Consider the following 16,626-nt stretch of genomic DNA (forward strand, 5'->3'; position numbering starts at 1 on the left):
AAAAACGAATGCAGTTGTGTATCAAAATACAGTCCTGACGAACCTTGTGGAACCTGTTTCTCATACCATGTTCAATAACAGGCACTGGGTATTCCAACAAGATTCGGCGCCAGCTCATAGAGCGAAGAGCACACAAGACTGGCTGGCGGCGCGTGAAATCGACTTCATCCGGCACGAAGACTGGCCCTCCTCCAGTCCAGATTTGAGTCCGTTAGATTACAAGATATGGCAACACTTGGAGGAAAAGGCGTGCTCAAAGCCTCATCCCAATTTGGAGTCACTCAAGACATCCTTGATTAAGGCAGCCGCCGATATTGACATGGACCTCGTTCGTGCTGCGATAGACGACTGGCCGCGCAGATTGAAGGCCTGTATTCAAAATAACGGAGGTCATTTTGAATAAACTTTAGTGTCATAAGACTCTATGTTTTGTTAAGTTCATTTTGGTATATGAATGGTTACATAATGAATAAACTTGTTTCAATTATTTTACATTAAACATGTGACAGAATTTATGACCTGCCTAGGTATATATATTTTTATATATGGGAGGAGGCTTGAAAAAGTGTCCCACTTTCAGCACTAAATAACAGTTCAAAAATCCTCGAGAATGGCGCTAGCATAAGTATGACAAGATGTAATTAATTGACCAGTTATTAACTGATCCGGCGCATCGGACAAACGCATCAATCCTGGAAGAACTAGGCGTCTCCTTAAGACTCTCCACCATTTGCCTACGTAGGATTTTAGAGTTTTTCGGTCACGTTGCGAGAAAAAAGGGTGACAATCTCGAAAGACTTCTCATCACCGGCAAAATGGAAGGAAAGAGGCCTAGGGGGCGTAGTCCCATGCGCTGGTCCGATCAGATCAAGACGACTTTGGAATCCAGCATCAATGTCGCTATCCACTGCGCGGAGGACAGAAGTGAATGGAAGAACATAGTCCTGACAAAAGTGCTCAGTAAAGGTCACGACCCTCAGAACTGAGGAATACGACGCACGGAGGAATGACTAGAGTATTGCTACTGTAGCGCCACCCATATTTAGCAGATTTTAACGGACACTTTTTACACACAGACAGTTCTCCTTACCTCTACCCGTCATGGTCATAATTGATAAATTATTATTTAGTTTTTTAAATCAAATTATTTCAAGCAATAAAACCCAGAAACGATATTATCCCAGTAGCAAATTTTAGGGCAAGGCATACATAAAATACCATAAAAAAATCGAAACCATTCCGAACCATCGAATCATAAATCGAATTAATTTATAATTTATATGTACATTCGGTAACTCTGTTATAATGATTTAAATTTAAAATGATTAAATAAAATCTGATAATTCAAATAAGGGTAATTGACCACCATATAATGTTAAACATTTTATTTTAGTGTATATTCCATGTTTAAGTTTTATTATGTGCAAATATGTTGTTGCCGAAATCACAACACAACACAACTGTTTTCAATTTTGGCGCGGAGTTTTAGTTAAGTACCTAGATTTAAATAATTAAATACAGCGTTATTTGGAACAGCGAACGGTTTGTCATAACATAAATATAATAATATGGCTCTAGCCGACTTCTTTGTTTTTCCTAAACTTAACCACTTCGTAGCACCCGTTTTCATTCGGTAGAAGTAAAGGAGAATTCGCGCGAAAACGAATCTCAATTCCGGCAAAGTGTTTGCATGTATTTGTTCTTCTTTTTTTTTTTATTGCTTAGATGGGTGGACGAGCTCACAGCCCACCTGGTGTTAAGTGGTTACTGGAGCCCATAGACATCCACGACGTAAATGCGCCATCCACCTTGAGATGTAAGTTCTGAGGTCTCAAGTATAGGTACGACGGCTGCCCCACCCTTCAAACCGAAACGCATTACTACTTCACGGCAGAAATAGGCAGGGTGGTGGTACCTATCCATGCGGACTCACAAGAGGTCCTACCACCAGTAAGTTCTGAAAGAGCATACTTTGAAAGTGATATAAATTTAGATGAATAACTAAGCATTTGTGTATTATTGATCTTTTCGGTACTTTCCTGTCAGAGTAGTATCATTTAAAGAGATCTGACCATAATGATCATAATTTTGATTCATGATAACATTGAATTAATACATTGCAATGCTTGTGCATTCATATTGGGATTAAGGAAAAACCAACTCAATTATTTCAATTAACCGTTTTTCAAACTATTTTTCTTCTTTTTTATTTATTAAACGCTTTTCTTTTCATAATCAATAGATTTTAAAACATAATAATGTTTTTTGTAACATGGTTTAACAATTTTCATATTGTATTTTTAAGATAACAGCAGTACTCATCGGTCAGCTATTGTCATCAGAATAGTCATCAAACTGTCCCTCCGATTCATGGTCCTCTTTCGAGTTTAACATGCGTTCCTCATTAATCTTGTCAATCACTGATGTAACATGCATATCTATTGGGCAAAAGTTTCCTTCTTCCATTTTTTGCTTTATGAAACAGAGCCATTGTGATGTTGAGGGAGTTGATAACTTATAGAACTTTGGTATCCAGTACTCATCTGAATCCCAGTCTTCTGGTGAGCTCGGTGGTTCGTTTTGTTTTACAGCATCTATGAATCGTAATAAATGATCTTAGAATAATTGCACATAATATGACTAGTATGAAGACATTAGAATAGTAATGACTTTTACATCATCGTAGTTTATTAATTTATTAAATTTGGGTATATTAGATTCATATCTAATATACCCAAATTATTAGATTCTAGTATATTCTAGTATATTAGATTCATATCTAATATACCCAAATTTAATATGTACCTTACTAGTAGCTATTTAAGGGTGGGTTCCACTAACATTACTGAAGGGGATCCTCATCATACTATGTGCATGAAACATATTTAATCATCATCCATCCATATTACATAGTATACTTGGAAAAATTAAAATTAAAATTTAAAACTAATAAAGAAAAAAAAAAAAAAAAAAAACTAAAAAGAAAAAAAAACAATTTCTAGTTCCTATGAACTTTTTCATGTTCTTTTTTTCTTTTTCGTTTTACCAGATTACATCAGGATGTAAGGATTCTTCACCATTACTATATGTTCAGCAAAACAATACAATACAATTTTAAGTCAAATGCATTTCTTAAGGCATTTTGAAAACACTAAATCAAACATGAAATTCCATATTAGTATTAATTCTTCCAATATTTACCTTCATCCAAATTATCGATTGGATAAGAGTCCTCTTCTGCATCACTTAATGAAGAACTTTCACTTTCAGAAATTGTGATTTCTTCTTTTCTGAAAGGTATATAATATTTTATTCATTTTATTATTTTAATATTATATTAGTTTAAGTTTTTAAAGTGGAACAAAAGTGTGTCTGTAAATTGAAGATATTTCCAATAAACTTTATGGATTATGAGAAAATGTTTAGAGGTACTTTTTTATTTATAATCATAGATGGGTAGGTGAACTCATGACCTACCTGGATTTAATACTATTGACCTCTGGCATATTAATCTGGTGTTCCATCACCAACGCTTATTGACTGATAGCTTACCTCTCTTTAGTGATGATATTAATAAAAAGCTTCAATTTAAATGCTATGACTTAGTCTTATATGCCATCAGTAATCATGCCAAATCATCATTACTTGCCTAACTTTAACAATAAAAAGGTTGTTTGTCTATTTGTTTGAGCATCATACAAAAACTGAAGATTTTAAAATCTCCATACATTCAAAGGTATCTATTTATATCAATAAAACTACATATTTTCAAAAGCTGTAAGAACCAGATTAAGGTGCATTTTTGTTTCCTATTTGTTAGTAATTTTAAACATATTGAAACTATAAATCAATTTTAGTAATCTTCAAAGAATTGTACATATTAATTATTATACCTTCCATCAACTCGCACCAAATTTAGTCTTAACTTATTCCTTTTGTTGAAATAAATTTCATCAGTCGGTTCATCAAAATAATTTTGTGCCAAGTCCAATTTCTCTATGTTCTCAATTTCTTCAGGTACCTCATAAATATCATTGTCATACAAATCTAATAATTCAAGGCTGCCCAATTTTGTACAGTTCGGAAGCATACATAGCTTGTTCGTATCCAAACGAAGCACTTTCAGTTTTTCTAATTTGTAAAATTCCTCAGGCAAATATAAAATTTTATTACATGATAATATACATACTTCCAGGTTATATAGATTGCAAAATTCTTTTGGTAAGCCTGTTATGTTGTTTAGTGAGAGGTCAATTTCAATTAAATTCTTGTGAATATCTATGTTTGAGTTGATCGTAAATATGTTTGTATTGCAAACATTCAATTTTTGTAAATTAATATATTTATCCAAGACTAAATTGGGTAGTTCTATTAAATTATTTTTATTCCTATAAGTGAAATCCAAAATACCAGCATTTAGAGTTTTTGTGTTTTTAAATAATGTTAAAATTTGTATGTTCTCTCCTATTCTACAGTTACTTACATCTACATCAGTGACTAAAGTTGAGTACTGCATTAACTCTTCTAAATATTCTTTTTTTAATGATTTCGTTATATTCGGATTATTACTGAGATTAAGGTTTCTTAATTTTTGAGGGGTGTTCGACCAGATCCAATACGGCGGGCCCTCCAGTGCATTGTTAGATATGTTCAGCTGTTCGACAGTGTTGCAGAAATCGGGAGCGTCGTCAAAGTAAGTTATACTGTTATGGGAGACGTTAAATGTTTTTAATTTTGTAAGTTTTAAGACTTCACTGGGAACCTCTTTAAGATTATTGTTCGACAAATCCAAGTCATATAAATTCTCCGGGAGCGTGATATTATGCGTTAATTCACTGATACCTTTGTTGCTTAAATCGATTGCAGTGATATCCTTAGCCAATTCTAGGGTTGTGATAGGTTTTGTTAGACCATTCTTCTTACATTTTTTGTCTGTTTTGTCCATTTGTGAACGAAGGATAAGCTTCTCTTGAAAAACGAAGCCAAATTTTGCAGTAGAAATGATCAAATGTTTAATGTCATATTTTTTTTGACGTTTTTTTTATTGATTTATTTGATAGGAAAAGCGAATGTGGTCCATATGCGGAAGTATTTTGAAATAAGATACCGAAAGTCATGCCTTATACGAACACTTTAAATGTAGGTAAGGCGCTTAAAACTATCAAATAAATTAAATTTAAATGAAAATTTCATCATGAAATGACAAAATGACATCTAAAGGCACAGACCATAGATTATACACTTAATATATTAGAGATAGATGCGCAACTCTCGTTTTTATTTTTGCTTTAGTTAAAGCCCGGTCCAGCAGGCGTCGCTACGGTCGATTATTAGTCTCCCTACCCCCCACCAGGTGGCTTTTTTAATAATTTTAATATTTTTAATAACTCTCTTTATGAAAAAATCTTATCGTTTAGAATCGCTGGAATTCCCGGTAGTACTTATGAGATATTAAGGAATGTTTGATTGTGTTCAGCATTCTAATCGATAAGATCTTTTCATACAGAGAGAAAACAGTTTTTTAAAATAAAAAGCTGTAATTCTCTGTAAGCTATTTAATTTCCCTATATTACAAACAATTTTCGGTTAAAAGATTGTATGAACGTACAATTGTATAAAACTTCGAATAACAATAACTCCTCTAGATTAATCCTACTAGCGTACTTATTAACATTAAATCGAAAGTTATCTAAAAGTTAATTAAGTCTAGATAATCAAATCATTCAATGTCAATTAAGACATTTGTGCGAAATATAAACATGTCAGCTTTCCATTATAAACATAGTAGACAATTTGAATTAAATTTAATAAATTTGTTTCTTAATGATAGCAGTTCTTGCTTAAAGTTGATCGTGACAGATCATGACCTTGTATGAAAATATTACATCTATAAATACTACCTATGCTTCGTCATACAATAATTGTCATTTAAACTAGCATTGTAGAGATAATACACACACTAAAGTGAATACTAAATTATTCTTAGCATTCTTATAAACATTTAGAAATTTAAGAAACGATCAACCCACAATCATGTTCATAACATGTGACATTTTGTTCTGCACAAACGTTTTGTTACATGATTTGAAAAACAAAAAAAAAACAAAAAATGTTTAAAAAATGTAATGATGATTTAAAGTACTCTTAAATATTGATAATTTGTACTTAATGACACTTATAGTAATCTTAGACATGATTACAATAGTTATACTTTTATTCTTTAACTAAATTATTTCTATTCTGACGTTTCTGATGCTTTAGCTTTGGTAATACTAGATGAAACAAACAGCATATTGAAAGAAAATCATCTTAAAGTTAATTACATTCATTACAAACCATTAGTTTGCATTTTGTTACAAAAGAAACTGATGTTCGTTACATGCAAATGAATTATAAACATACACATGCAAACATAAAATGTAAATTTATCTTTTAATCCAAATTAAATGTACATTAATATTACATCTAAATAATAGAAAGGGTCTCGAAAATTTTTATTGCACTCAACAGCAGACGAGCACACAACCCGGCTCATGATAAGTGGTCACCAGTGCTTATAAACTTCAGCAGTGTCATAGGGGTTGCTGTCTATCACTTAAGTTTTAATAAATTATTAATATACTCAGTCACAAGCATATTGATTTCACTTAATGAAAATGTAAGAAACATAATCATGTTTGGGCATTTTCATTTATATCTGCTCATACAGAAAACACAAGTTAGCAAATATATTCCACAGTTAATCTAAATAATTGCAAATAATGCTTTTGAAGATCGTTGACTTTTAATCATTAATTAAAATCATCTTCTCGTAGAATTTACAAAAGCTCATTTACAAAAATTTATATCAGTATTTTCATATATTACTAACTTACTAATTACAACTATTCAAACGTAATAGTATAACTATAAGAACTAAACAACCTATTTTAAAACAAAATTGGCATCAATTTAGTTCTTATGAACTATTTCATCTATTAATTTATAAATTATAAACATATTTAAAAAAAATTAAGATCCCTTGTGAGTTCACATTCCTTGCTGAATCAGTTTCTCTTCTGAAACGGAGAAACAAAGTATCTTAAGTATGTAACAAATATTGAAAAAATACGACCATGAAAAATTTAGTGTTAATGTAATCATACTTACAAATTAATATATTACATAACACGTTCTGGTTCAAATATAGTGCATCAATCTTTTCATGTTTCAGACATTTTAGTGCTCCTTATAATTTTTCCATAAAATTTTGTCATTATCAAACCTTTGTCTACAAAAATAAAAACATTATTTTATATTGGGTAGAAGGATGAACGTGGTCACAGGCCACTTGGTGTAACTTGGTTATCAAACACCAGGAAACAAAATGTGAATGCCATCATCTAACTTTGGATGTGAGATCAATTGTGCTGTATTTTATTTAAACAGGAAAGCATGACTGATTGATCATTCCAAAAAACTAGTTCGGGCCCACTTGACAATAAGCATATAATACGCTGAGTTGCAAAACATAAATACTTCCACCCACTCGAGACAATTTTATTATCTGAGTTGTGTGTGTGATAGTACGAGACTTAACACCGACTGTTTTAATCAAACTTAACATATATGATAGCTAGGCAGCAGAAATAGGAAGGACCATTAGTTGGTGCTAATTCATTTAATTATATTATGAATAATAATTCTGTTAGCAAATAATATACCGGGAAAATAGTGTAAACTCACCGTTATCAAGGCATCCGAAATAGCATTTCATTTTCGATCTTCGAGGCATGCTGATTTTTAATAATAAACTTTCTGTAAGAAACGAAAATAGTTACACAGGCTTACGAAACGCTAACGAAGAAAAAAGTATTGGAACCAAGTTATGTCTAAAGAGAATTCAAAACAGAGTTTCTCAATGTCTAATCGTCTAATATTCTCATAAAGCTAAAAGATGCTCTAAATTAATACTACAACGTAAAATAACTCACACCAAGACCAAAAAAAAACGATTTAAAAAATTAAATCGTTACGACATTTTGAAAACTTTTTTTTTTTTTTTGACATTGTTTTACGGCCCTGGAATTTTGAAAACTTCAAAGCAGTGTTTCCACTTAAGTTTTTTTTAACACATTTTACCCTAGTTTCTTTTGAATTTATCCCTAAAATTTCCTAGACAACTTTCATAAATCCTTTATATAGAAAGCATAAATAAAATACAGAAAATAAACCACAGCATATTATTTAATGTAGGTATATATAATATAAACGCCCCCAGAAGATCATAGATCTATAGGATTAGAATTTTCAAGGAAGTCGACGCATTTCTTTTATATTCTTTTGCTGCACGCAACCTAACACTGTTCGGTTCTAAAATTGAGCAATTGTTTGCTGGCAAAGTTGGGAACTTTCTATGAAGCAAGCCGTTCAGGGTTTCATTAGAAAGCCTGTTTCTTTTGTCAGTTTTTACATTTGAGAACACTGAATAATCTTTCCACCTCAGTCTTTGAAGAAGGAACTGCTAGCAAAAGTGAAATGACAATTACAAGGTTTTCGTAAATGAAATTACCATGATAATCTTTCATGGTACATGAAGTACCTGTATATTACAATACAAGTAAGTTCTGGTGACATCAACGAAAATAGGTAAATAAAAGTTTGGCGGATTATACTTATTGGGATTCTGGGGAATCCCTAAGAAAAAAGCAGTGGCTTAATCTATGATTTACTTTACTAGAGGGTTACTGTTGAATCAAACCTTCTTAATAGTTTTTATACACAACTCTGTTTTATTCTTTTACTTGTCAACTCGACTTAATGTCATTCTCTCTCCATAAAATAAAATGTTCATTGTTTTACTTTAAAAACCGTTTATTTTAAAATTCACAACAGTTTATCATCCAAAATATCAGCTATTTTTCCCTAAAAAAGGGAGAATTCCCTAAAAATGGAAGCACTGCTTCAAAGTACGCTAACCTTTTTTATTGAGTCAGAACTCGTATCTGCCATCTAGTGAGTTTATTAGTTCATTAAGGCCAAAACGTTTCAAAAATGACCTCGCCGCACAGTGGGTCGATACTGTGATTTTAGTGACTTAGGGACCAACTTTGTTTTTTTATAATTTTTTTTATGTAGATAGATAGAGCTCGTTAATCTCAATAATAATTGTTTTGGGCAAAAATTACCAAAACTTTATAGTTTGGTCAGAAAAATGTGTTTTGTGATTTTTTTGTATGGAGCGGGTCACATTAAATTAAATTCCTGCTAAGTACCGCGAGGTCCCGCTTTGAAACTTTATTTTCCTTATACCTTGTCTAGTCTACTATCATTTGATGCTATGAACATGTGCATAAAGTTGCAACTCTGCCAAATAAATGGATCGAAAAAAATTAATAAATACATAGAATAAAATCCTTTATATTTTTTTTCGTAAGTGCTTTTAAGTTAAATTTGATATGGATTAGTAAGTAAAAGCACGTAATGATACCCATAATTACATAATACCTAACAACAATACATTTAGTAGGTCTCTAATTAAGCAATCTCTCTAATTATTAAGATAGTTAACATTATTTAATGAGGATAATTAGTTAAGTAGCCATTACTGGGTAGTAGAAAATATAGTAAACATTTGTTTATCTCTGGAAGTATAAAGTGACCATGTTTATTATATACTAACTAGTGTTCGTTTATTCGTACTACTACTAACATCTCGTGATTGTCGTTGTGATCTTGCTGTTTCCGTTATAATTGATAGTTTTGTTAACAATTTAGGATTATTTATGATTTTAAGAGAGCAACTACAGTCGCTGTCTGATAATAAAAAACTCTTTCAATTCCTACAAAATCAAATAAACGTGACCGAAAAGAAAAATGTTGAGCTCCAAAAATTCAGTACGCAATTTTGTTCAAATATAAGTGCAATATGGAAACGAAGTAGTCGCATGTTAGCACAGTTTATAAGAAAAAAATGTAATTGGTTAGAATGTGCAATAAACTGGCCCGAAGGAATGATACCTGAAGCTATCAACACTGCACATGAAAGGCTCGAGATTTCTAATACTGAAGATGTTGAAAATGTACCACCCTCAAATGTACTACAGAAGCCTCGACATCTATTTTTGCACCTCGAAAACCTTTTGAAGAATTGGGATCCAGGCAAAAACGAAGACGCACTGAACAAATTTACCAATCGCTTTCGTTATCCCCGGATGAAATGAAAGCTACTACAATTACTAGTTTGAGAAACACTAGAAATGAAGATGTAGGAGAAATAATGAACCACTTGTCAAATCACCCCGAAGATCTAGAAAAAGTTAATGAGTATTTAATTACAAGTAAAGTGAAAAGTAGTACATATTCTCCCGATAAGGCAATATTAGTTTCACTTAAATTAAGTGGCAGTATATAAACCTAAGAGAAGCAGCAAGTGAAAATGGGTCTGATTTATACCCTTCTTAATATAAAATTAAGCAAGAAAAGACCAAATGTTATCCAGGGAAAGACGAGGTAATTATTACTGAAGAAGGAGCTACTATTAAAATGCAAGCATTACTAAACTTGGCGCTATATAGGCTTTTAGATGTGATTACTTCGGATTTGGACTCTGCAAGAGAGCTACTGCTTATAAGCAAATAGGCTTTGATAGAGCCCCAGGTCAAAGTAATTATAAACAAAAAACTGAAACAGAGTTTGATGATTCATCTATTTTCATGGTCAGTCTAGTTCCTATAAGGCTTCAGAAATTTGATGGAACAATTGTTTGGGAAAACGACCTCATCAACTTTTTATTGCCGTCCAATAATGTTTAAATTTACAAAAGAAACGCAGTCAACAGTGACAATTATAAAAGCTAGCATAACAGAAGAAATAGAAAGACTTCAGCCATCAAAAATCAAACAAGTTGAAGTTAAGCATCAATTGCACATGATGATGATAGACGGCAAAATAACCTCATATTTTTCAGAAACATTTTCTGCTGTCTGTGATATTTGCAAAGCAAAACCGTCAGAGTTTTTTGAAGTGACTTGCTTATCAAAGAGAAAATAATGAAGAAATATTCCAGTATGGAATGCCATCTTTATATGCCTGGATAAGATGCATGGAGTGCTTACTTCATATCGGTAAATATAATTTTATTACTTCACAATTTTTTCATCGTATGTAGTTTCCTGTGAGATTATTTTTTATATGACACTTTTTTGTTTGCGTCTTATCGTTTGGACTTCAAGAAATGGGGTTGCAAGGGGGGATGACAAAGAAAAAATATCAATCAGAAAGAGCGCTATACAGCAAGCGTTTAAAAAGGAATGCGGTTTACTTATAGATGTTGTCAAGCAAGGAGTAGGAACAACCAATGATGGCAATACTGCCAGAAGATTTTTCAGGGATGCAGAAGAAACAGCCCGCATAACAGGAATACGTAAAGATTTAATAGAGAGGCTTCACGTGATTCTTCACTCTGTTGCATCTGGAGAGCAGGTTTCCAATTTTTCGGAATTTTTTAGATATACTGCAGAATTGTATGTTAATGTATATCCCTGGTATTATATATGCCTTCCAGTATCCATAAATTGTTGGCACATGGCAGTGATATATAATAATGAAGAACTTTGGTGCCATTCGTATAGGTAAACTCTCGGAAGAGGCAGCGGAAGCTCGCAATAAAGATTTTCGGAAATATACAGAGAGATGTTATTCAAGAATGAGAAGTAGAAGGTCGACTAATGAGGATATTTTACACAATCTTCTTTCGTCTTCTGACCCAAAGATCGAAAGGTGAAACAAAATATATAATATTTAGAGAGATTGCATAATTAGAGACCTACTAAATGTATTGTTGTTAGGTATTATGTAATTATGGGTATCATTACGTGCTTTTACTTACTAATCCATATCAAATTTAACTTAAAAGCACTTACGAAAAAAAAAAAAAAGGTTTTTATTCTATGTATTTATTAATTTTTTTCGATCCATTTATTTGGCAGAGTTGCAACTTTATGCACATGTTCATAGCATCAAATGATAGTAGACTAGACAAGGTATAAGGAAAATAAAGTTTCAAAGCGGGACCTCGCGGTACTTAGCAGGAATTTAATTTAATGTGACCCGTTCCATACAAAAAAATCATAAAACACATTTTTCTGACCAAACTATAAAGTTTTTGTAATTTTTGCCCAAAACGATTATTATTGAGATTAACGAGCTCTATCTATCTACATAAAAAAAATTATAAAAAAACAAAGTTGGTCCCTAAGTCACTAAAATCATAGAATCGACCCACTGTGCGCCGGTTCCTAAAGATGACGCTAGTTGTATGTTATTTTCCTTTGTATGGGAGTTGCACCCCCCTGGCACAGACCATAGATTATACACTTAATATAATACACTTAATATATTTGAGATAGATGCGCAACTCTCATTTTTATTTTTGCTTTAGTTAGAGCCCGGGACAGCAGGCGTCGCTGCTGTCGATTATTAGTCTCCCTACCCCCCACCAGGTGGCTTTTTTAGTAATGTTAATATTTTTTATAATTAACTCTCTTTATGAAAAAATCTTATCGTTTAGAATCGCTGAAATTCCCGGTAGTACTTATGAAATATTAAAGAACGTTTGATTGTGTTCAGCATTCTAATCGATAAGACCTTTTCATACAGAGAGAAAACAGTTTTTTTAAATAAAAAGCTGTAATTCTCTGTAAGCTATTTAATTTCCCTATATTACAAACAATTTACTGTTAAAAGATAGTATGAACGTACAATTGTATAAAATTTCGAATAACAATAACTCCTCTAGATTAATCCTACTAGAGTACTTAATAACATTAAATCGAAAGTTATCTAAAAGTTAATTAAGTCTAGATAATCAAATCATTCAATGTCACTTAAGTCATTTGTGCGAAATATAAACATGTCAGCTTTCCATTACAAACATAGTAGACAATTTGAATTAAATTTAATAAATTTGTTTCTTAACTATAGCAGTTCTTGCTTAAAGTTGATCGTGACAGATCATGACCTTGTATGAAAATATTACATCTATAAACACTACCTATGCTTCGTCATACAATAATTGTCATTTATACTAGCATTGTAGAGATAATACACACACTAAAGTGAATACTAAATTATTCTTAGCATTCTTATAAACATTTAGAAATTTAAGAAACGATTAACCCACAATCATGTTCATAACATGTGACATTTTGTTCTGCACAAACGTTTTATTACATGATTTGAAAAACAAAAAATGTTTAAAAAATGTAATGATGATTTAAAGTACTCTTAAATATTGATAGTTTGTACTTAATGACGCTTATAGTAATCTTAGACATGATTACATTAGTTATACTTTTATTCCCTATCTAAATTATTTCTATTCTGACGTTTCTGATGCTTTAGCTTTGGTAATACTAGATGAAACAAACAGCAGATTGAAAGAAAATCATCTTAAAGTTAATTACATTCATTACAAACCATTAGTTTACATTTTGTTACAAAAGAAACTGGTGTTCGTTACATGCAAATGAATTATAAACATACACATGCAAACATAAAATGTAAATTTATCTTTTAATCCAAATTAAATGTACACTAATATTACATCTAAATAATAGAAAGGGTTTCGAAAATTTTTATTGCACTCAACAGCAGACGAGCACGCAACCCGGCCCATGATAAGTGGTCACCAGTGCTTATAAACTTCAGCAGTGCCATAGGGGTTGCTGTCTATCACTTAAGTTTTAATAAATTATTAATATACTCAGTCACAAGCATATTGATTTCACATAATGAAAATGTAAGAAACATAATCATGTTTGGGCATTTTCATTTATATCTGCTCATACAGAAAACACAACTTAGCAAATATATTCCACAGTTAATCTAAATAATTGCAAATAATGCTTTTAAAGACCGTTGACTTTTGATCATTAATTAAAATCATCTTCTCGTAGAATTTACAAAAGGTTATTTACAAAAATTTATATCAGTATTTTCATATATTACTAACTTACTAATTACAACTATTCAAATGTAATACTATAACTATAAGAACTAAACAACCTATTTTAAAACAAAATTGGCATCAATTTAGTTCTTATGAACTATTTCAATTATTAATTTATCAATTATAAACATATTTAAAAAAAATTAAGATCCCTTGAGAGTTCACGTTCCTTGCTGAATCAGTTTCTCTTCTGAAACGGAGAAACAAAGTATCTTAAGTATGTAACAAATATTGAAAAAAATACGACCATGAAAAATTTAGTGTTAATGTAATCTTACTTACAAATTAATATATTACATAACACGTTCTGGTTCAAATATAGTGCATCAATCTTTTCATGTTTCAGACATTTTAGTGCTCCTTATAATTTTTCCATAAAATTTTGTCATTATCAAACCTTTGTCTACAAAAATAAAAACATTATTTTATATTGGGTCGAAGGATGAACGTGGTCACAGGCCACTTGGTGTAACTTAGTTATCAAACACCAGGAAACAAAACGTGAATGCCATCATCTAACTTTGGATGTGAGATCAATTGTGCTGTATTTTATTTAAACAGGAAAGCATGACTGATTGATCATTCCAAAAAACTAGTTCGGGCCCACTTGACAATAAGCATATAATACGCTGAGTTGCAAAACATAAATACTTCCACCCACTCGAGACAATTTTATTATCTGAGGTGTGTGTGTGATAGTACGAGACTTAATACCGACTGTTTTGATCAAAACTTAACATATATGATAGCTAGGCAGCAGAAATAGGAAGGACCATTAGTTGGTGCTAATTCATTTAATTATATTATGAATAATAATTCTGTTAGCAAATAATATACCGGGAAAATAGTGTAAACTCACCATTATCAAGGCATCCGAAATAGCATTTCATTTTCGATCTTCGAGGCATGCTGATTTTTAATAATAAACATTCTGTAAGAAATGAAAATAGTTACACAGGCTTACGAAACGCTAACGAAGAAAAAAGTATTGGAGCCAAGTTATGTCTAAAGAGAATTCAAAACAGAGTTTCTCAATGTCTAATCGTCTAATATTCTCATAAAGCTAAAAGTTGCTCTAAATTAATACTACAACGTAAAATAACTCACACCAAGACCAAAAAAAAACGATTTAAAAAATTAAATCGTTACCTACGACATTTTGAAAATTTTTTTTTTTTTTTTGAGATTATTTTACGGCCCTGGAATTTTGAAAACTTCAAAGCAGTGTTTCCACTTACGTTTTTTTTAACACATTTTACCCTAGTTTCTTTTGAATTTACCCTAAAATTTCCTAGACAACTTTCATAAATCCTTTATATAGAAAGCGTAAATAAATACAGAAAATAAACCACAGCATATTATTTAATGTAGGTATATATAATATAAACGCCCCCAGAAGATCATAGATCTATAGGATTAGAATTTTCAAGGAAGTCGACGCATTGCTTTTATATTCTTTTGCTGCACAACCTAACACTGTTCGGTTCTAAAATTGAGCAATTGCTTGCTGGCAAAGTTGGGAACTTTCTATGAAGCAAGCCGTTCAGGGTTTTATTAGAAAGCCTGTTTCTTTTGTCAGTTTTTAAATTTGAGAACACTGAATAATCTTTCCACCTCAGTCTTTGAAGAAGGAACTGCTAGCAAAAGTGAAATGACAATTACAAGGTTTTCGTAAATGAAATTACCATGATAATCTTTCATGGTACATGAAGTACCTGTATATTACAATACAAGTAAGTTCTGGTGACATCAACGAAAATAGGTAAATAAAAATTTGGCGGATTATACTTATTGGGATTCTGGGGAATCCCTAAGAAAAAGCAGTGGCTTAATCTATGATTTACTTTACTAGAGGGTTACTGTTGAATCAAACCTTTATAGTTTTTATACACAACTCTGTTTTATTCTTTTACTTGTCAACTCGACTTAATGCCATTCTCTCTCCATAAAATAAAATGTTCATTGTTTTACTTTAATTATCGTTTATTTTAAAATTCACAACAGTTACTAGTATATGCTTTGCTTTTTACCCCGAAATATCCTAAATCCTGGTATTTTTTAAATTGTCTTTATCATCCAAAATATCAACTATTTTTCCCTAAAAAAGGGAGAATTCCCTAAAAGTGGAAGCACTGCTTCAAAGTACGCTACATTTTGTATTGAGTCAGAACTCATATCTGCCATCTAGTGAGTTTATTAGATCATTAATGCCTAAAAGTTACAAAAATGACGTCGCCACAGGAGTAAGATGACGCTAGTTGAATGTTATTTTCCTTTGTATGGGAGTTGCACCCCCCTGGCACAGACAATATAATTAATATGTTGTAAAAGGATGGTAGGATTTAATGAATGAATGATTTATTTTATTTCAGACAAACAAGTCCATATGTGTAGTTACATAGTAGACTTGCGCAAAACATCACTTGCCAATGTAATGTGATATGACATCACTTTTACAGACAGGTGATATTACTCGAAAACATTACACATCACTCTTAACATTACTCGGTGCGTTCAATAGATACTGTGACGACGAATACATTGTATCTATACACCCGAATCATTACTTAAGTGATGTGTTCATACACATCACTTAGGTAATGATTCGGGTGTGTCATTACAGTAGTGTATTACAA

The 16,626-nt window shown here is 31.6% G+C and overlaps 1 protein-coding gene and 2 long non-coding RNA genes across 4 annotated transcripts; all 3 read right to left on the reverse strand.

Annotated features, from left to right (window-relative positions):
- Nucleotides 1-2,165: 2,165 nt before the first annotated feature.
- Nucleotides 2,166-5,239, reverse strand: LOC114241382 (uncharacterized). Its single transcript, XM_028172205.2, has 3 exons — nucleotides 3,894-5,239; nucleotides 3,202-3,290; nucleotides 2,166-2,594 (listed from the first exon to the last, which is right to left on the reverse strand). Exons 1-3 carry the CDS (start codon nucleotides 4,943-4,945, stop codon nucleotides 2,326-2,328), a joined length of 1,410 nt encoding a protein of 469 aa, XP_028028006.2. The 5' UTR covers nucleotides 4,946-5,239; the 3' UTR covers nucleotides 2,166-2,325.
- Nucleotides 5,240-5,540: 301 nt separating this feature from the next.
- LOC149501085 (uncharacterized) lies at nucleotides 5,541-7,967 on the reverse strand. The gene is made up of 3 exons (XR_016324470.1): nucleotides 7,726-7,967; nucleotides 7,150-7,270; nucleotides 5,541-7,058 (listed from the first exon to the last, which is right to left on the reverse strand). It is a non-coding gene; the product is annotated as an uncharacterized LOC149501085 (long non-coding RNA).
- Nucleotides 7,968-12,673: 4,706 nt separating this feature from the next.
- Nucleotides 12,674-16,229, reverse strand: LOC149501086 (uncharacterized). Of its 2 annotated transcripts, XR_016324472.1 has the most exons (4): nucleotides 15,098-16,229; nucleotides 14,850-14,921; nucleotides 14,273-14,393; nucleotides 12,674-14,180 (listed from the first exon to the last, which is right to left on the reverse strand). It is a non-coding gene; the product is annotated as an uncharacterized LOC149501086 (long non-coding RNA). The 2 variants fall into 2 exon arrangements; XR_016324471.1 differs by having other exon boundaries at nucleotides 14,850-15,501.
- Nucleotides 16,230-16,626: the final 397 nt, after the last annotated feature.

The sequence above is a fragment of the Bombyx mandarina genome, chromosome 17 (genome assembly GCF_030267445.1).
Source record: "Bombyx mandarina strain Sakado chromosome 17, ASM3026744v2".
NCBI classification, from domain to species: domain Eukaryota; kingdom Metazoa; phylum Arthropoda; class Insecta; order Lepidoptera; family Bombycidae; genus Bombyx; species Bombyx mandarina.